Raw genomic sequence first — 22,365 nt, 5'->3', positions numbered from 1 at the left:
CTGCTGGCCACACCATGTGTGTGGCCCAGACCTGCTGGCCACACCATGTGTGTAGCCCAGACCTGCTGGCCACACCATGTGTGTGTGTCCCCACACCTGCTGGCCACACCATGTGTGTGTGCCCCCACACCTGCTGGCCACACCATGTGTGTAGCCCAGACCTGCTGGCCACACCATGTGTGTGTGGCCCCACACCTGCTGGCCACACCATGTGTGTGTGTCCCCACACCTGCTGGCCACACCATATGTGTGTGTCCCCACACCTGCTGGCCACACCATATGTGAGGCCCAGACCTGCTGGCCACATCATGTGTGTACCCCAGACATGCATATTATATATATATATATATATATATATATATATATATATATATATATATATATATATATATATATATATATATATATATATATATATATATATATATATATATGTCGTACCTAGTAGCCAGAACGCACTTCTCGGCCTACTATGCAGGGCCCGATTTGCCTAATAAGCCAAGTTTTCATGAATTAATGTTTTCGACTACCTAACCTACCTAACCTAACCTAACCTAACTTTTTCGGCTACCTAACCTAACCTAACCTATAAAGATAGGTTAGGTTAGGTTAGGTAGGGTTGGTTAGGTTCGGTCATATATCTACGTTAATTTTAACTCCAATAAAAAAAAATTGACCTCATACATAATGAAATGGGTAGCTTTATCATTTCATAAGAAAAAAATTAGAGAAAATATATTATTTCAGGAAAACTTGGCTTATTAGGCAAATCGGGCCTCGCATAGTAGGCTGAGAAGTGAGTTCTGGCTACTAGGTACGACATATATATATATATATATATATATATATATATATATATATATATATATATATATATATATATATATATATATACACATATATATTTACTTTATTTGAACTTTGTTACAAAAAAGGAGTTACATATGGGTTCAAATAAATAAGTTCAAATAAAGTAAATATATATGTGTACATACAAAAGAATGGGGGTGGTAGGAGAAGATAATATTGGTGTTCAGTGAGAGACCACAAGGTCTCCTCTGAATACTTTTTATTTTCTTCTCCGAGGCTATGGGTCCCCACATTGGCACCAGAGGTGGTACCCTCACAAACTTTTATATATATATATATATATATATATATATATATATATATATATATATATATATATATATATATATATATATATATATATATATATATATATATATATATATAAAATTAATTATTACAAACCCCTGAAAAATTCTATGGAAAACACACCAAATATTTCACACTTTACCCTTTGAAAATCGTATGGGGGTTTTATAAATGTTAATATTTCTTAATTATTAAACAGTTAATGAGCTCGGAAGCACCAGGAGGCTGTTTATAACAATAACAACAGTTGATTGGCAAGTTTTCACGCTTGTAAACTGTTTAATAAATGTAACCAAAGCCGTCAAAGATTGAGGAAAGATGTACACGTTCGTAAGTACTTGCGTAACTGCTTCGTGAGTCTGGCCCCAGGTTCGTAAGTGCTTGCGTAACTGCTTCGTGATTCTGGCCCCAGGTTCGTAAGTGATTGCGTAACTGCTTCGTGAATCTGGCCCCAGGTTCGTAAGTGCTTGCGTAACTGCTTCGTGAATCTGGCCCCAGGTTCGTAAGTGCTTGCGTAACTGCTTCGTGAGTCTGGCCCCAGGTTCGTAAGTGCTTGCGTAACTGCTTCGTGAGTCTGGCCCCAAGAGTACTGCCATGCTGGAGATCTTTTACATGGTGCACATGTCTCTGGGAGCGCTCTCAACGGCTCAAATTGCCAATTACGTCGTTAAAAGGTATAGGAAGGATAAAGGAACAAGTACTAATAATCGTACGCAGATGATGACCTCAAATGTTCTTTTAAAAATGCTTCCAATCCTTTATTTGGAAAGGTTCACCATTAACTTTATGGGAGGAGTGATGGTGAATGGCCAGTGATGGTGGTGATAATGTTTGTTGGGGGGGGGGGGAAAGGGGGGGGGGGGGGGAAAGCCCCATTTCCCCCACTAATTGACGCGGCGCACTTCACGTCCTCCCCCCTCCCCACCCCCTCCCCCCTCCCAGCCTTCAGGGGGGATACGAACCCAAGTCATCATTTCCCCTCACCCCTCAGAATTGTATTTTTTTGTTGTATTAGAGTTGTATGATACATTCCTCAGTGTTATAGAATGTTAAGTCTGCTCAATTTTCCTGTTTTTTTCTTCAATGATTTCTAAAAGAAGTGATTTTTTGAGTCTAGTTCATAGGTTTTTTTTTTACAGTTCGCTCTCACCCATGGGTAAATGGGAACTAATATTTCCCCTCCCTCATGGGTAAAGGGAACTAACATCTCCCCCTCCCTCATGGGTAAAGGGGAACTCACATCTCCCCTCCCTCATGGGTAAAGGGAACTAATATCTCCCCTCCCTCATGGGTAAATGGGAACTAACATCTCCCCTCCCTCATGGGTAAAGGGGAACTAACATCTCCCCTCCCTCATGGGTAAAGGGGAACTAACATCTCCCCTCCCTCATGGGTAAAGAGGAACTAACATCTCTCCCTCACCCATGGGTAAAGGGGAACTAACATCTCCCCCTCCCTCATGGGTAAAGGGAACTAATATCTCCCCTCCCTCATGGGTAAAGAGGAACTAACATCTCTCCCTCACCCATGGGTAAAGGGGAACTAACATCTCCCCCTCCCTCATGGGTAAAGAGGAACTAACATCTCCCCTCCCTCATGGGTAAAGAGGAACTAACATCTCTCCCTCACCCATGGGTAAAGAGGAACTAACATCTCCCCTCCCTTATGGGTAAAGGGGAACTAACATCTCCCCCTCCCTTATGGGTAAAGGGGAACTAACAGCTCCCCCTCCCTTATGGGTAAAGGGGGGAACTAACATTTCCCCTCCCTCATGGGTAAAGGGGGGAACTAACATTTCCCCTCCCTCATGGGTAAAGAGGAACTAAACATCTCCCCCTCCCTTATGGGTAAAGGGGAACTAACATCTCCCCCTCCCTTATGGGTAAAGGGGAGAAAGGGTTTAGGCTCGTGGTCCCTGGGCTGCTCAGTAAACAAAGATGGCGCCGCGGGTACCAGAAGAGATTGATGTCTTCACGGCTCCTCACTCCCGCATGAAGGAGCTGGTCAACATCTACACTCACAAGGTGAGGAGGGTGTGAGGGGGCGCCGCCCCCCACACCCCCGCAGCCTGTGAGGGGGGGCGAGTTGTGAGGTGTCAAGGGGGGGATATAGGAAGGGTGCCACCGAGCTGTCAAGTGGGTGCCAGGTGTCAGGGTGTCAGGGGTATGAGGGGGGTGTCAAGGGTATGAGGGATAAGGAGGGGCATGAGGGGGTTGGGGGGGGGCTGCTGCCTCACACTCCTACCTTCTTTAGGGTTGTTTGAGTCACGTTACGTGTAATTCAATGAGGGGGGACGTTTGACAAGCCGCCGGCTTCCTGTCCTCACTGAGGCGTTGTGACTCTCAGGTAAATTTATTAAGTAACTGAGGGCTTGACGGCTGAGTGGACAGCGCTCGGGATTCCTAGTCCCGTGGTTCCGGGTTCGATCCCAGGCGGAGACAGATGGGCTAAAAGTTTCTTTCACCCTGATGCTCCTGTTCACCTAGCAGTAAATATGTACCTGGGAGTTAGCTGCTACGGGCTGCTTCCATGGGGGTGGAGGCCTGGTCGAGGACCGGGCCACGGGGACACTGAGCCCCGAAATCATCTCAAGGTAACCTTAAGATATCTCCGACTATAACATATTATGAGGAGCGTCGTACCCGTGGGTAAGGTGGTATAGCCAGCAGCAGCAGCAGCAGTATGGTGGTAATAACATATTTCACCTTGGTAGTACGAATTGGCTTCGTAATTACTGTACGACGGTTGTTTTACGTTATCGCTGCTTTGTAAATGAAACCGACTTAATCTAACCCAATCTTGTTTTTTAGGGTGAGCTTGTGTGAAGGTTTTGGCCGAACCCAAACCTGACCTGATGAAAATTAAAAAGTAAGATTTTTGCTTGTAAATACTATAAAATAATAAGCCTTGTGGTGTTTTAAGATGTTACTGGTGGAGATGAGTGGAGTGTTGGAGCGTCCGTCACCAGTACCAAAGTATCCAAAGAATGAACTGACATATTGACATGTATCGGAAATATTCGCACTCCTTAAATCGGCACGTTCAAAACTACCGCTTGTGAGATTTTAAAGGAAATGACAATATTTGGATGAAAAAAGTTTAAATTAGACCCTAAATACTGAAAATGCATAGAGGCAAGGGAGAGAGAGAATTGCCAGGGGAAAGCGCCAAGCCATTACGACTATATAGCACTTGGAGGGGGTCAGGATAAGGATTTAGGATGGGAGGCAAGGCTGCTGGAGACTAAGACTGCATCAAGCCGGTGGCTGAGCGGACAGAACACTGGATGCGTGATCCTGGGTTCGATCCCGGGTGCCGGCGAGAAACAATGGGTAGAGTTTTTGTCACCCTGATACTCCTGTTACCTAGCAGTAAATAGGTACCTGGGTGTTAGTCAGCTGTCACGGGCTACTTCCTGGGGGTGGAGGCCTGGCCGAGGACTGGGCCGCGGGGACACTAAAAGCCCCGAAATCATCTCAAGATAACCTCTCAAGAAGGCAACAATATCTGAGGAAATAGTATAAGTATTTTAAAACATTTCCACTTTTCAAATACAGTACTGTACCTTTATTGCAACCATAGTCAGCATTTATAAAATAGCCTCCGATCAGATTTTGAAGGAAATTATAAATTTGGACAAATAAATTTTGGAATTAGGAACTAAATTGGCAAACAGCAGCGACACTGTTGGGAAAATGTAGTACCAGTTCTCCTGCTAGAGAGCCAAGGATATAATAGTACAACGAATATTATAAACATATTATTAATTTCATGAATTTTCACCGTTTGATTTTAAAAATAAAAAAAATAAAATGTTTATTCAGGTAAGGTACATACAAGAGATTTTACATAAATTGATAGATTTATTGATAGAGCTGGTACATACAATGCCTAAAGCCACTATTACGCAAAGCGTTTCGGGCAGCGTAACATTTTGCAGGAGGACATTTTGTAACCTTAAACACGCTTAAGATAACAAAAATGAGTTATAATGTTGCATCTTGTATGAGGTTTGGACGAGGTGTGTGATGTCGTGCTGTTGATGACGATATAGGGTTTGGATCCTACTCGAATTTCCAGGATCTCTTAGCATTTACTATTTTATGTATATTTTCACGATACACTGATGTCTTCTAACTGTATATGAGGGTGGGGTGTCCCATGTCCTCATACTCGCCCAGTTGAGCAATCGTCAAGCTGCATCGCTGTCTTGTTCTTTCTGACCAGGGGGCTACCCCCTCCCCTTGCAGAAAACCCGTTCTCCGTAATATTCGGCTCTCCATTGTGCTTACGCCTTTTACCTTTTTAAATTGGTTGTGATCTATTATACTGTTTTACATGTCAAAGGGCAAGCACAGTGCATATTGATATTAAACTTTAATATATTATGAAGTGTTGTGAAAGGGAGTGGGTTGAGAGAGAGTAGGTTATGTGGTTGAGAGAAGGGTGAGTGTGAGGAGTCATGTACTCACCTAGTTGTGCTTGCGGGGGTTGAGCTCTGGCTCTTTGGTCCCGCCTCTCAACCATCAAACAACAGGTGTACAGATTCCTGAGCCTATTGGGCTCTTATCATATCTACACTATAAACTGTGTTTGGAGTCAGCCTCCACCACATCACCCCCTAATGCATTCCATTTGTCAACCACTCTGACACTAAAAAAGTTCTTTCTAATATCTCTGTGGCTCATTTGGGCACTCGGTTTCCACCAGTGTCCCCTAGTGCATGTGCCCCTTGTGTTAAATAGCCTGTCTTTATCTACCCTATCAATTCCCATGAGAATCTTGAATGTGGTGATCATGTCCTCCCCTAACTCTTCTGTCTTCCAACGAAGTGAGGTTTAATTTCATGTACAGGCTGGGCGGTGTGAGTGAGAGGCTAAAGGGAAGTGGAGAGCCTCGGGTGATGTGGAAGCTGTTCCCGAACCACATAAATGAATAGAGTAATAAACAAAGGGGATGCAATATAACGACGAGCACTGTACAGTACTATAATGTGGTGTGCTGTACGCAAGTGACAAGACTCCTCTGTTACAACTTTCAGATGCAGTGCGTTGACTTTCGTGATGGATCAGAAGTGATCTCCCTTCTGCAGGACCTCACTAACACACTCTATGAATTCAAGTCTCATGAATCCATCGAGAACATTTTTATAATGGACCAACTCAAGAATAGGCTGAAGCAGCGGAAAATATTCAACACCGCCGTGTGTGACTGTCACAACGACAACAGACTTGGGAATGTAAGCGTTCTCTCTCTCTCTCTCTCTTTCTCTCTCTCTCTCTTTCTCTCTCTCTCTCTCTCTTTCTCTCTCTCTCTCTCTCTTTCTCTCTCTCTCTCTTTCTCTCTCTCTCTCTTTCTCTCTCTCTCTTTCTCTCTCTCTCTCTCTTTCTCTCTCTCTCTCGTTATTATGAGGCGTTGTGCTACAACATTTTCCTGATATTGGATAATCTAAAAATAATTTGCCATTCATGACAGCTTAAATAATTTGCCAATCTTGAACATTTCTGAATCTGTTCCTTTTCAGTATACTTAGCAAAAGTAGAGGCAATATTAAATCTTATTCCTTAGGCTAGACTTAAATTCTTTGTTAGCCTAAAGAATGATGATGTTTGAAATATATGTTTTTTTTCTGTATTTGTGCATTAAGAGTTTTCTACAATTTTGAGTGGTTTGTGCTGCAGGTGGTGCAACTTGTGCGTACGGGGAAGCAGGTGCGGGAGCGCAGCGTTGGGGAGCGTGTCAGCTTTGGCCTGAAACTTCAGCAGGCTTTTGAGGACTTTGTTCGCAACTTTTTGCCACACATGGAGGAAGAAGAGCAAGTTTTTCAGGTAATTTGTTGAATTATGATGCTAGCATAGTTAACAGTGGAATGAGGGTAATCGGCGCAGTCCACGTTTAGATCTGTCGCTAAACGGTTCAGATTTGGGAGCCGGTCGGCCGAGCGGACAGCACGCTGGGCTTGTGATCCTGTGGTCCTGGGTTTGATCCCAGGCGCCGGCGAGAAACAATGGGCAGAGTTTTTTTCACCCTTGATACCCCTGTTACCTAGCAGTAAAATAGGTACCTGGGTGTTAGTCAGCTGTCATGGGCTGCTTCCTGGGGGTGGAGGCCTGGTCGAGGACCGGGCCGCGGGGACACTAAAAAGCCCCAAAATCATCTCAAGATAACCTCAAGATACACTTGGTGTCATCTAGAGTCCCATACTAGCTCAACTGCTCGAGATGCCTGTTGCCAAGTTTGTATTCCTGCTGTGACAACATCGGTCACCGCTGATTTTGTTACTCTGCTCGTATATCCCCCACTCCATGACAATGCACAAACTAGGTCCTGGTGTATGGTATGTATGTATTTGTGTATATGTATGTACTGGTATATATCCCCAGCCTATGACAGTGAGGAAACTAGACAGTGATTATGTATGTGAGTAATTTTTACCTAAGTGTAGTTACAGGATGAGTGTGTGTGTGTATGTAATTGTATGTCTGAAATGCTATGCATGTTAATGGCTTTGCATGAATGTAAAAATACCAATCTTTTATTTATTTATTTATTTATTTATATATATACAAGAAGGTACATTGGGATTGTGAGGATACATAGCATAGCAATTACATTCTTGTAAAGCCACTAGTACGTGCAGCGTTTCGGGCAGACCGAATCTAATGTAATCTCGCCAACTCATTGTACCTTCTTGCAAATAAATTGACTTGTGTATATGTGAAATTTATGTAAGGAATTTACACCGTCTTTTGCACTCTTCTAAGTGCTTTATCAAGGTCTGAGTGTGCAATGTAGCCCACTTAGCTATTGGTTTGCATGTGTAAAAATAGGTCACCCAGTTATAATAGACACTGCTTGATTGACTGACTCTTGTTGAGTGTTGTTACATAAGGGATCTATTATGTAATCTCTGAACATCTGAAATGTTCTATATTACCCATATCTGTTTTTTTAAACAACGCTGTTTGTCGACCTAATTGTATTTGTGCTGCTTTTTCAGCCATGTTCCCCCTTTTTAATTTTTATTTGTTCTCAACACATTTTATACTTTAAACTCAATTAGTATTAAAGTTTTAGTCTTTAATGTTTTTCCTGCCCGAAACGCTTTGCGTAATAGTGGCTTTAGGCATTGTATGTACTAGCTCTTATCTATAAATCTATCAATTTTTGTCAAATCTCTTGTATGTATGTACCTTACCTGAATTAACATTTATTTATTATTATTTATTTATTATTAGATGATCATCAATGGCTCTAAAATGATTATTTTAGCATAACTCAAACCTCTCCCTTACCCCTGATCCTCTTGCAGCTGTACACACTTAATCTTTCCTTCATTCCTCTTAACTTTATTTCTGGCCCTCTTCAATCTACTTCACTCTTGTATGCACGTTAAAACATCTTGACATTCCAGCCTCTACAGTTTGACCATTTGGACCATGTCTTTCCTTGTATGAAACACCTGACAGTCATATTTCATGCACTGTCTCATCTCTTTGTCCTTCCGGTTGCCCCTGGAGCACCCATGTTCTCATTTTAGTTTTCAGCTTAAATTTATAGTGTTTATACAGTATTTTATTCTTTAGTGTTTGCATGATTGTGAAACTACAATATGTGGAGTATTGAGTTACCACAATTCTTCTCTCCACAGCCTCTACTGGTAGAATATTTTGATTATGACGAGTTGAAAATTCTGAAGGAAGCCGTGTTGAAGGAGCACGAGTTAGTTAAAGAGCGCCAGTCGTACGAGAAGGCACACAAGGAGGAACCGGAAATTAGCGACATAGTTAAGGACCTGCGGGACTTGGACTGGGATCTGTGCTCCCTTGAGGAATCATTCAATGCTAAGGAGTACTGCGAGACGTCAGAGGCCGCCATCACTGAACACGAACCGTGCACTCACGGTTATGACGGACACATACACGCATACACCTTGCCTGACCTTCGGTGCGGTAACTCGCCAGATGTGTTTACGTTTGACACCAACTACTTGGAGAAATCGGATAGCTGTTCCGTGCCGACGCCCGAGGACGTGCAAGTGTCGAGCTTACCGGTTGAGGTTCTGGTGGAGATATTCCAGTACTTGACTCCTCCAGAGTTGGGCAGGTGTGCCCAAGTGTGCTCGGCTTGGAATGTTGCGGCCTTTTCTCCCTCGCTGTGGAAGGCCCTCTACCCAGTCCAGTGGGCTAGAGGTAAGGAATGTTAATGGTATAGTGGTATGAGAGCCTGATCTGTGTTTAATCTAACATTGCCTTTCCTTGCTAAGGTGAAGTATACGGCAGCTTTCCCTTGCTAGGAGAAAGTATACAGTATCCTTCCCTTGCTACAGTGAACTATACAGCATCCATCCCTTGCTCCCAGTATATTTACATCCAGTATATTTACCAGCATCCAGCATCGCATGCAGTATATTTACCCCCTGCCACAGTGAAATGTACAGTACCCTTCCCCTCCCTACTACAGTAAAATATACAGTATCCTTCTTCCCTGCTACATTGAAATATACAGTATATTTCCCCCTGCTACAGTGAAATATACAATATCCTTTCCAGTATCTGTCTGCTGAGCATTACTCTCCTTGCTCAGGCATTTGGAAGGCTGAAGATGTTGGGCTGAGCCAGGCTTTAGAGGATGCTGCGCTGAGCAAGAAAGGTCGGGAAGGTCTCGGCAAGTGGGACGAGGATGCTGACGTTGACGAGGCCGAGGAGGAGAGAGACCCGCTTGCTGATCAAGAACACTTTGTTCTCGAAAGGTACATGTTAATTATTTTGTAGTTAAAACTCGCTGTCTTTGGTTAGGCCAAACAGAGCCATGCATGCTCCTTTTATCTCGTAAGATAGAGCTAATATTAACGAAGAATGTGTAGGGCACAAACAACTTTTCATTTTAATGTGCTAAGAGCCTGAGGGATATTGCACATTGATTGTTCCTTGTGACATATTGTATGTAAATGTGGGGAAAAATGGTTCTGTTTTACTATGGAAATTGAAGCCGAGATCTTTCATCGGTGACTCGACTGTGCTTACTACACCACCATGGGACCGATACATCATGGTATTAAGTAAGGGAAGCAACTCTGTAGTAAAGAATAGCATTTTGCCTTTATATGTACTATCATTCTGAAATACTATACAAGAAAATAATAAATGTAAGAATGTTTCCTTGTGCAGAATTAAGACTTTGTGCTTCTTGCAACCATCTGGCAACCTCCTTAATGATGGTTGCTTGGTGAGTTTTGCCTTGTAGTTGGCTGTGCAGACAAGTTGGAAATGATTGGGTATGTTTCCTTTCACCTGATGCCTTTGTTCACCTTGCAGTAGAGATAACAGGGAGTTTGAGAACTGTTGTGACTTGCATCCTGGGAATGGTCCCTAGTTAGCTTAGGGGAGACCTCGATTAGCGTATGTTAAGGCTGTCTCTTCACGACAACATGAATTAATTTAATTATAAATTAAGACTCATCTGGTTCACAGTTGACCCAGATGTATAAGAGGTAGGCAAGAATATTTGTACAGTTATTAGCTAGAATTGATCCAGACGAAAAAATAAATTTGGACGTCAGCTTCTGTCCATAGCATGGGGGTTAACTTTTGCGTGCCGCAAAAATATTACACATCGTAAAACCTTTTTTCAGTTTAGTGCAGTGGGTGTTGCCTCGTGTGGGAGTGGGCGTGTACACCCTGGTGGTGGATGCCGGCCACGGTGTTACGTCACGCCTGCTGCACCAGGCGCTCCTGCTGTGTCCCAACCTCACAACGCTCTCTGCTGCTCACACCCAAATTGACTACTGTTCCTTTAAAGGGTAAGTTTGAACTTCATTCCAGTGTCAGAATCCTCTTTTCTAGTATCAGAATCCTTGCTTTCCAATGTCATAATCCTCTTTTCTAGTATCAGAATCCTTGCTTCCAGTGTCATAATCCTCTTTTCTAGTATCAGAATCCTTGCTTCCAGTGTCATAATCCTCTTTTCTAGTATCAGAATCCTTGCTTCCAATGTCATAATCCTCTTTTCTAGTATCAGAATCCTTGCTTCCAGTGTCATAATCCTCTTTTCTAGTATCAGAATCCTTGCTTCCAATGTCAGAATCCTCTTTTCTAGTATCAGAATCCTTGCTTCCAGTGTCATAATCCTCTTTTCTAGTATCAGAATCCTTGCTTCCAGTGTCATAATCCTCTTTTCTAGTATCAGAATCCTTGCTACCAATGTCAGAATCCTCTTTTTAGTGTCGGAATCCTCTTCCAGTGTTGTAATCTCCCTCCAGGCATTGTGATCCTCTCTTCCAGTATCAGAATTGTCTCTGCTGCAACCTATTGTTGACAAAAACAAAACCTCTCGGTTTTATTTTCTCAAGATTACTGTGTTGGGAATAGTTAATTTTTATTTTCTCAAGATTACTGTGTTGGGAATAGTTAATTTTTATTTTCTCAAGATTACTGTGTTGGGAATAGTTAATTTTTATTTTCTCAAGATTACTGTGTTGGGAATAGTTAATGAACAGTTAATCTTCATGTATATATTCACGGTTGAAAGTCTTCCAGTCGGTTATTAGTTGCTGACAGGCATTGAGAAAACTGTGATAGAATTGTATATCTTTAATCTTATACTGTACTGTAATGCACAAACTTATATCAACTATATAAATTAAGAACTTATTTTTAACATTGTTTATAAATGAAGTATTATGCATTACTAAAATTTCAGATTGTGGCTCAAGGGATGTTTGCAGAAACTTCGGGTTTTAGATCTACAAGGTTGTGAAATGATTGATGATCTTGCATTAGAATACTTGGCACAGTGTTCAAGTCAGTATCCCGAGGCCGACACACTACACTGTCATTCAAATGACTTCAGTCAGTATGTTGAGATGCCTGAAGACGTCCATTATAATGAAGATGCCTATAGTGAGGAGGAGTGGCCTCTGAAGGGTGACAGGGAACCGTACCAGTACTATGGCTACTGTAGGTGTTGGTGTGCTCACGTCGACACGTCACCGCTAGCTGGTGTAGAGACGGACCTCTTCTGGAAAACTGGTTACTGTGTGGATAATCCATGTCACAGTGTAAGCCAGCACATTAATACCAGTGTACTAGAGGAGGGAGAGGAGGAGTATCACATTCAAAATAATTCCGTGAGCAACAGATGCTCTCTGCCTTCAGAAACAACGGCAGTATCTAATTTTTCGGCTCTTCACGTTGAAAGGGACATTGAGGAGATTTGTTGCTGTCCTAGGAATGGTGCATCTTGGGGTATTATGCCTGCACCTTTGTCGTGTAGGAATCAAACCTATCAATCTTCTAGGTCCACTCATTCCCTCAAGCCCATATCAAATAATTATTCACAAGTGCAACTTGCACGTCTGAGTTTATCTGGCTGCTGGCGGGTTACGGACGAAGGTCTTATGTCGTTGGTGTACGCCGGAGTCCTCAATAACCTAAGTAGTGTTGATGTTAGTGGTTGCTATCAACTGACAGGGGAAGGGCTAGAAATATTTACCAGTGCTTGTCCCATTCTCCAGCCTGAAAATCTCTGGTATTGTGATAACATAGATGATGGTCCCTACCCTACACAAGCAAACGGTTGCTCTAACTTGTGCAACCCGGTGAGAGCATGCTGCCGTAGTGGCAGGTAAGTTCCAGATAGAATTGTTTTATGAGTGACAACACTATATTGTTTGTGATATTTTACAAAAAGTTTATTTTTGACATATACATACAGCTGTGATGATGTAAAGACAGATGATATACAGTACATGTACACTTATCTTGGGAATACAGTGGGTGGTAGTAGGTCGTGTACAAAATTATGCTGTTGATACTCATCAATGATGAACTTAAAAAGCATTACGTTCAGTCGTTGGCAAGGGAACTTTCTTTTTCATCACTGGTGTGTGTACAACCAGTGTGGCTACTCCTAGTGTGGCTACCACAAGTGTGGCTACCACTAATGTGGCTACCACAAGTGTGGCTACCACCAGTGTGGCTACCACTACTAGTGCAGACAAGTCACATATGCACACAGCAGGATAAAAAATCAGCTTGAAGTTGGGTTGCAGTAATTTGCAGTTGTACCATGTGATGGAGCTTTGCAATCGCCCTTTTGTTCTGTATTACGTGCTGTGTTGAATATAGTTCAGGTCCTCTGTTCATCATTACGAACTTTACATCAAGAGCTCCTTACTGTTAGTAGAACTTTGCCCGCACTAAAAAAGCACATTACAATGGTTCCCCGGTTAACAAATTTAATCCATTCCGGTACCGAGCTTGTCATGTGACACACTCGTCTTGCGAAACAAAAACAAGACTGTCGTCGGAGGCGTCCGAGAACCAGCGGGAACGCTAGGAAGCACCATGTGGTTTTCTCGTTAAACTGAACGGAAGCTCATCAATCGAGACAAATTTTCTGCGAGTGGCTCGCTCATTACCTGAAATGCTCGTAGATGGAGCTACTCGTCACACGAGGTATATCTGTATACATATTAAATCATTCATATACAGTTGTACACACTGATGAGAGAGCTTGGCAAGATTAAGACCAATGAAAAAATATTGAAGCTGTACGAAGGGATCTAACCCTCGTGCCTGAACTCCTCGGATACATTATATGCATTCTTGTAATTTCATTTTATATTAAGAGTAATTTTTGGTTCTAAAAATGAAGGCTAAATATCTCATTTTGAAGAGAGTGACAGGAAAGTCTTGGATTCTGACTTTGTGAATGCATATTGTGTCTTGATGCAAATACTCTTGGAGAATGAAAGGTGTGTTCCATAAAGCCTGGTCGGGAGAGTAACATAACCCCTTGGATGATGGAATCATGTTGGTGAGTGTGTATTAAAAGCAATAAACTGTTCTAGGACAAGAAATTGATCCGTTAGGTGTTGCATTTCTTGTAATCCCTGAATGGCAAAGCCCATTAAAAGTGCTAAATTGAGGTGCACATGTCTGAAATGACAGACGTTAACAAATTAAATGCAAAAATGTACCTGTCAATTGGAGCAGTGTAAGTGTTAAGCATGATTGTGCGACGACAAGATGTAAAAGGTAGTAGAATCCGTACTTTGTTTCTGTGTACAGGCATCAGTCCAGAATATGGTTTGCTGGGAAATGATTCCATCCAGATTATTGTTAGTGCAAACCCTGTGTGTTGTTGTTAGTGATGTGTGTGCACATATGGTTTATAAAAGCATCACAACGTTATTGTAATCATGTGAAGCAAATGCAGGCGATGAGTCACAATAACGTGGCTAAAGTATGATGACCAGACCACACACTAGAATGTGAAGGGACGACGACGTTTCGGTCCGTCCTGGACCATTCTCAAGTCGATTGTCGAATGGTCCAGGACGGAGGGAAACGTGGTCGTCCCTTCACCTTCTAGTGTGTGGTCTGGTCAACATGTGAAGCAACTGTTTGTATTACTCTCGTGCATCATTCACCAAATTGTTTTATTCTTCACATTTTTTGTTCATGTTAGATCTTTAAAATGATCGAATAATCAAGCAGTGATACATCTTTATCTTGATGTTTACCTAAAGGGTCACCATGGCTGACAACCTCGACGAAGGCAGGATGCCAGCAGCTTGTCAAAGGTATTGCTGTTATTCCTGTCTTGGGACAATTGTGCTCGAGTTACACTTAACGCTCCTGACTGCTTTCACATAGTACATTGGCTAAGGGATGGACACATTCACTGGACACAGAATCTTCAGCTGCAGTCTGAAAGACCATAGTGATACAGCTTATACTACAATGACTGTGTCACTGATTGGATGCAGTTAAATAGTCAATCACTGTCCATGACTGCTGGGCTGAGAGTAAGGAAGTGCTCATCAGGATGATGGTTTATCACCTGACCCGTTATTTTGGTGCAGTACAAACGAGCAGAGGCTGTAATTGATTGCCCTCAAATCCCTCAAGATTTGAGAGCATTTGATTTACAAATGCTTCTCCTTTCCTTGTTACAACTGATTAAAGATCATCCTTTGCAAAATCAAATGTAAAATAAAACCCTACAGAAGCAACCACCTCACTTTTAAGACCAACTTACCATAAGGACTAATTATTTTGCCTGACTTCTCGACTATTTCCTTCTTGTGATGGTATATTTCGGGTCACAGTTGTTGGTCAGCATAGCAGAGTTTAATGGAGGTGCGAACTCTCGCTCTCTATTTTTTTCCACTGTGTTGACTTGAAGTTGAACTCTCGTACTGAAGTAGACGTTGTCATTGTAGGAACATTCTGGTGTCTGCTGTGTGACGTGCTCGTACGTGACACATGCATGTGTGTTATTGTGAGAGTTATGAAGTAATGTCTAGACTGTGTCATTGCATCTCAAAGTTAATCTGATGGTTTGCAACCAAAATATATGGCTCATACGGCTTCCTCTGAATTATGGTTTGGCTGCCAATTCAATCTATAAGCCAATCTTTTTGAATACGTAGGTCAGAGTAGCTTCCCTGGTTGCAAACATTAGAGTAGCACTCCTAAGTGTGTAGGTCGAACCTCATACTGTACATAATAGCTTTCTAGATGTTGTAGCAGGTTTATACAGGTTTGTTTTTCAGGTGTACAGTCGATCCTTCTAATGCTGTACAAGCAATCAAGGCTACCTAAAGAGTACCAGTTAAACAGTGTATCAAGTGAATTTGCCACTACTGTCAAGTATATTTTTTTTTATTAACTATTCATTCTAATTTACATGTAAGGGTTGGTTTTGTCTGCATGAGTAGACAAGAGTGAAAAGTGTTTTTCTGTCAGTATATAGTTGGTTAGTTAACCGTGTAGCTGTATGAATGAACACGTAACTGTACATATTATTGTGTAATGTAATGCCAGCCCGCCGTCTCGCCTAATATGGTTTTTTACACAATTGACCAATTCATTAAAATGGAAGGTAAATATTAAGGCACCGTAATATTGACATTTTCTTTGCGGCGGCCTCGATAGGTTATTTGGGTTATCTTGAGGTTATCTGGGTTATCTTGAGGTTATCTTCAGATGATTTCGGGGCTTTTTAGTGTCCCTGCGGCCTGGTCCTCGACCAGGCCTCCACCCCCCAGGAAGCAGCCCGTGACAGCTGACTAAAACCCAGGTACCTATTTTACTGCTAGGTAACAGGGGCATAGGGTGAAAGAAACTCTGCCCATTGTTTCTCGCCGGCGCCTGGGATCGAACCCAGGACCACAGGATCACAAGTCCAGAGTGCTGTCCGCTCGGCCGACCGGTTGCTTAGGTTTGTGTGTTTCAGGTTAGGTCGAAAGAGTTGCAGTTTTTGCATTTATGATTAGGCAAAGAAGAATGTATTTTATACAGAGTGGTGCACAGAGAGAGCGGGCTGGTTACCCGACGATGCCAGGTTAAATTACATACATAAATGGAGAGCTGTGATCCCTAAATCCACAAATGCAGTACTACACGACACCCTCGTGCTAGTAGGCAGTGATTAAACAATAGATGAAATGCTTGGAGATGACTCTGCAAGAGTGTAATCTCTAATGTTAATATGTATATACAGTGATGTTAAACATTTTTGTCTATAGAATGCACAAATGTAAATTTTATACAAATTGTCTTTAATGGTTGAGGTGTGATCATTCTGAGGTTGACGTACACATTCTCAAGGCTGGACCAAAATAGTACACATTGTCTCGGAGTTCAGCGTCATATGAAAGATTGTGTATCACCGACTCAAGCTCCATATGTAAAGATCATTCTTGGCAACATTACAAGTCTTCTATTACACACACAAATCACAATAGCGTGATGCATCAAATGAACAAATCCACAAGGGCCGTGATGAGGGTTCGAACCTACGTCCGAGAGGATCTCAGACGCTGCCTTAATCGACTCGGTTACAACATGGTTAAAAGGATTGCAACCGGAAGTTCTACTGACCTTACTCGGATCCTATTACTTCTTAGTTAAGTAGTTCTACTACTTAACTCGTCGATTAAGGCAGCCTCTGGGAACCTCTGAGATCCTCTTGGACGTAGGTTCGAATCCTCGTCACGGCCCTTGTGGATTTGTTCTTTTACAAGTCTTCTGTTATAAATTTACTTTAGGCGAAACTTCATATAGAAGTTGTGGTGGGTTTTGGAATGAAGTTGTGTGGGAGTGGTCCGAGAGCTTGCCAGGTCTGTCTATAACAAAGAGCAGTCACGGTGAGATACCAAATGGTGGTTTAGAGCTTTCCCAGTTCACGACACTTTCCTGGCTTTCCTTCGCTTATCGTTGGTAAAGAACATGTAGGGTACTACTGTCACATATATATATATATATGGTAATATTGTCAACAATGCTGATTAATCGTTAAGTTCCAGTGAGCCTCAGGTCACAATGCTATCATAATTGTAATATGTAAAATACTATGTAAAATAAATATAAATATACAGTATATATATATTCATATATATTGTAAAGTATGCTTATGGTTGTATTAGTGACTTATACTTACGGTGATAGTGTAGAATGTACAGTATCACCACAAGTGTATGGAGAGTGGCACACTATTTGGTGTTTTAACTCTATACTCAAACATTGGTCGGTTTTATATGAAATAATGCCTATGGAACGTGAAGACTTTCAGCTTTAATTTTAGTGTACAGTATTTACAAACATATCGAGTGAACTATGTACAAATTTCAGCACTTTTTATCCATAGTTTCCTTTTTGGGGGCAGTGTGATTGGACTCCACCTGGTGGTGGCGGCGGCATGTCTAGCCACTACTGCAACTGGCTCACTTATCTTTATTAATGATGCATCTGCTGATGGCAGCAGCAAGATGATTTCACCAAGTGTAGACAAACATCATGTCTGCTCACCAAGTGTAGACAAACATCATGTCTGCTCACCAAGTGTAGACAAACATCATGTCTGCTCACCAAGTGTAGACAAACATCATGTCTGCTCACCAAGTGTAGACAAACATCATGTCTGCTCACCAAGTGTAGACAAACATCATGTCTGCTCAGATCTGACCAAATGCCTTAAAACTCATTAGATGGCACTTCACTGTGCAGCTGGCCAGCGAGCTCGGAACTTCTGTAAGTACAGTGGATTACTGTACTTACGGATTAAACTCGATTAATGGGTTTAATCCGTTCCGGCACCGAGCTCGTCATGTGCAAAACTCGTCTTGCAAAACAACAAAACTGTGGTCGGTGGTGTCCGAGAACCAGTGGGAACGCTCGTTAATCGAGCGAAAGCTCGTCAGTCGAGACATATTTTCTGCAAGTGGCTTGCTCGTTACTCGAAATGCTCGTAACTGGAGCCGTTCGACACTCGAGGTTCCACTGTACCTCTACATTGGTCGAGGAGTTCTTCAGGGGCCAGAGTGTGGAATGGGAGCCAGGTATAAAAGGGCTGTAATTACTGCACGGTTCACCTGATATTGATATCCTCACATTAACACCAAAAGACTACACTTTAACCACATAGGCATTGTTTCATCTTTTATCTTGTAAGACTCTGCAAATTTTATGTTAGCTCTGACTTACCCAAAATGCTGTGCGTGTGTCGGTGACTTTGCAAGAATGTACCATTTAATCGCAAGAATCTATACTTTCACAAGCCATTTTACCTTGTTGTGTGTGTATATGTATGTTTACTGTAATACCAATTATCTATCTTCTTATTGTAAGTATCTAATACTTAAAGGTGTGAAAAATATTTCCCTGCATTTCTATCAATAGATATTGTGGCCTGCATCAAGTTGCCAACCCGTTCTTGCACTTGCTTATAGTCAATATTGGCTTATTTAATAAGTGCATATGTGACATACTAATTGATTGTGAATCATACTAATTAAAATATTCACAATCAATTAGTATGTCACATATTCATTTATTAAATAAGCCAATATTGACTGTAAGCAAGTGCGAGAACGGGTTGAAGTTGCAGAGAGGAATGAGGCACAATAAGGAGATAAATAGAACTTATTATATATAAGATGAATGAAGATTAATATATATATATATATATATATATATATATATATATATATATATATATATATATAAATATATATATATATATATATATATATATATATATATATATATATATATATATATATATATATATATATATATATATATATATATAATCATACCTACCTAAAGAGTACCAGTTACAAAAGTCTGTGTAACGAGAGCTGTGATGCACTGAATCCAGTAGTACACCCGTGGTGATCACTAGTTGAAATATAAGGTCGATGCTTTAATGTGCTGCTGCTGCTAATGCTTTTAACTGTAATCTTATGAGATGATGTAGATAATAAGTTTCCATGCTTTTGTGTGATACTGAAATTATATAAGAGGTATACCATATATGTTGACCAAACCACACGCTAGAAAGTGAAGGGACGACGACGTTTCGACTTGAGAATGGTCCAGGACGGACCGAGACGTTGTCGTCCCTTCACCGTCTAGTGTGTGGTCTGGTCAACATATTTCAGCCACGTTATTGTGACTCTTCGTCTGTATACCATATATGATTCCTGAAGGTGTGAGGGTAAATGGGGGAAAAGATTTAGGGAGTGAACCAAGGTTGCGGTGGGCCTGTGCCCTTGCCTAGAATACCTGCAAAAAAAATCAAGAATTTTAAATTTGTTAATATATTTTTGTAGTTTTGCCCATGTATGCTCACAGTTCGGACACATGCACCAATTGACTTCAGCACCAGCAAAAGTTATGCCAGTTCAACTGTAGTCAAAAATACCTTAATAATTTTGAACTGAAACTCCAAAAGAAAAAAGTAAGTACCAGTACTGTATAATATTCAGCCTGATGGTACTCTATTGTCTCCCTTAATACGCTACTGAATTTTCTACGAAGATAAAGATTTACATACACATTGTGTGTTGAGTTCGAAGTTTTCATTAAAGCTCTATAGTATTTTATTCCACTTGAAGTGGAATATTTTGCAGACAATTTTTTTTTTTAACTTTTATAATTGAAAAGAAATAAGACATAGAGGATTTATGTATTATAAGTACAGTAGAGTATTACAGTCACCGACAATGTTTAAACACAACCCAAAATGGTCGGGTATATTTGGTAGGCCTGGCTAGGTATACTATATTTGGCGATCCTGGCCAGGTATATTTGGTAATCCTGCCTGGGTATATTTTAGTAATTTTAGCAAAAATATGTTGCTCTTGGAGTGTTAAACAAAAGAATTAAAGTCTTTATATTTGCTGTTTTAGTTGTGAAGCCGTACTGTTTCTGGTGGTGACTTGTCGTTGTGAGTTCTAGGGTTCCAGACTTGTTCATCACTTGGGTTCTAAACATGTTCATCACTTGGGTTCTTGTTCATTATATGGGTTCTAGACTTTTCCTTTTCTAGTCCAGGAAGAAGAAAGTTTTCAATTACTGAGAATCATTTGCTTACCAGTTATTCCTTATTGCAAGAAAATGTTATAATTTGTATATCTTTTTGGCACACGTTAACAGAGTGTAGAATGTTTAGTTTACTCATTACTCTGAATACAGTAGCCTCTTTGTGTAGAAGTATTGTTGACTGTATCCATCAGTGAAGTAGAGGTGTGCCGGTGTGTATGTAAAGCCGAATAGCCTAGATGGAATGTAAACATGTGTGTGTATTATATACTGTATTACAGTACATAACCCTTGAAGGTTAGGTGTAAACCAAGAGCAACCCGCCAAACACACACCGAAACTACGACGTTGGTACAACGTTTGAACAAGTTTTAACACCTGCTAACCAGTTATAACAACCAATATAGCAAGTTGTAACAACGTTCTAATACGTCATAAACACGTTAAGCCGAGATGTAACAACTTTATTACAAGTTGTAACAAGCGGAAAATAGAGAGAGTTTCGGTTTGTGTTTCCCGGGAAGTCTGTCATTGACCAGCTTTTGGAACAAAATTTTGGATACGAGTCATATCATACACAAGACAGTTGGCCAACAGATTTTATAACCTATCTGGCCTTACCCAACCTAACCTAACCTTACCTAACCTTACCTAACCTTACCTTACCTAACCTTACCTTACCTAACCTAACCTAACCTAGCCTAACCTAACCTTACTCAACTGAGCCTAGCCTAAGCTAATACATCGTAACCTAATGAAATACACAATTTTGACAATCAGAATATGCACTTTGTTGAACTTTTTAATGGTCCAGGACGGATTGAAACGTCGCCGTCTCCTCATCTGATGTGTAGTTTAGTGTTCATGTCTTCGGCCACGTTATTGTGGCTTATCGTCTGCATACTTTGTTGAACTGTTTTGTGTATGATTTGACCACACTCCAAAATATCCACTCTGTGGCAGTGAAAACTGGGTAATGATAATGTATATATTTTTTTTTTTTTTACAGTACTTTTGCATACAGAGCTGTCACATAAAATGTTTTTGTTTTCTCATATAAGGAGGTTCTTTTATGGTAACCAATGTAAAACACTTTGGTAATTACACACAGTTTACACGTGTCACAAAACCACCTCGGTTCTCCAAACCTGGAGAACGTGTCGCTTTGACCACTGTGAAAATTTAACAAAATTGTGACATTGACCGGTGCCCCTTAGAGAACATCATGTGATGATAAATGACCTTTAAGGGTTAGAAGGTTCTCATTTTGCCATTTATAGCAATTTAAATAAAAAGATTTTCCATTATATTTAGAATGGGTGTTATTGTGTGGTAGGTGACGAGTGAGTCGTCGTATAATTCAGGAGGAAGTTGCCAGTCGTAGACATGGTAAATTATTGGTGGTTTCTCTGTAAGATACAAATTTATTATATATGTAATGAACCACTTTAATATTTTTTTTATTATTGGTTATTCCAATTCCCACTTTTATAAATGCAGAAATTCTTGTTTAAATTGATTATGCAGTATGATTATCTAGAAGATGCTCTAGCTAGTCATTATTATTGTAAATTATAGGTATAATAATTTGATGATTTACATAATGGTGTAAAAGAAAGCCTTAACTTATCTCTGTTGAAGAAGGTGGAGGAAATTTTCCAATTAGCTTTTATTTAGTAAGATTATTATTCATTTCTTAGAACTGGCGAACTGTTCAAGTTTTAATGAATATTTATCTCCTCAAATTTGTGTAAATTAATAATAATTTGTGTAAATTATCTGTAAATGTTATTTACAGATAATTGTAATTTACAATAATTACAGATACTGTAATCATCATATTGTGATTTAGGTTGCCCAAAACAAAAGT

General features: G+C 40.8%; 1 protein-coding gene across 3 annotated transcripts in view; it reads left to right on the top strand.

Moving 5' to 3' along the window:
- The first annotated feature begins 3,073 nt into the window (after positions 1–3,073).
- The window catches only part of LOC123770500 (F-box/LRR-repeat protein 5), a 28,124-nt gene continuing 8,832 nt past the window's right edge, over positions 3,074–22,365 (top strand). Inside the window, exons 1-8 of one of the 3 annotated variants that reach the window (XR_011222176.1) lie at positions 3,074–3,182; positions 6,200–6,397; positions 6,840–6,986; positions 8,810–9,350; positions 9,745–9,910; positions 10,793–10,960; positions 11,860–20,204; positions 20,256–21,947. Coding sequence is in view for 2 of the 3 variants with exons in the window: in XM_045762435.2 (XP_045618391.1) it covers positions 3,096–3,182; positions 6,200–6,397; positions 6,840–6,986; positions 8,810–9,350; positions 9,745–9,910; positions 10,793–10,960; positions 11,860–12,787 (2,235 nt within the window). In the remaining variant the exon portion in view is untranslated. Of the gene's footprint in view, positions 3,183–6,199; positions 6,398–6,839; positions 6,987–8,809; positions 9,351–9,744; positions 9,911–10,792; positions 10,961–11,859; positions 21,948–22,365 lie in introns of those variants that run through there. The other 2 variants (XM_045762434.2, XM_045762435.2) reach the window with 2 other exon arrangements.

The sequence above is a fragment of the Procambarus clarkii genome, chromosome 46 (assembly GCF_040958095.1).
Source record: "Procambarus clarkii isolate CNS0578487 chromosome 46, FALCON_Pclarkii_2.0, whole genome shotgun sequence".
Taxonomy (NCBI): Eukaryota; Metazoa; Arthropoda; class Malacostraca; order Decapoda; family Cambaridae; genus Procambarus; species Procambarus clarkii.
This window is presented reverse-complemented; position numbering and strand designations above follow the sequence as displayed.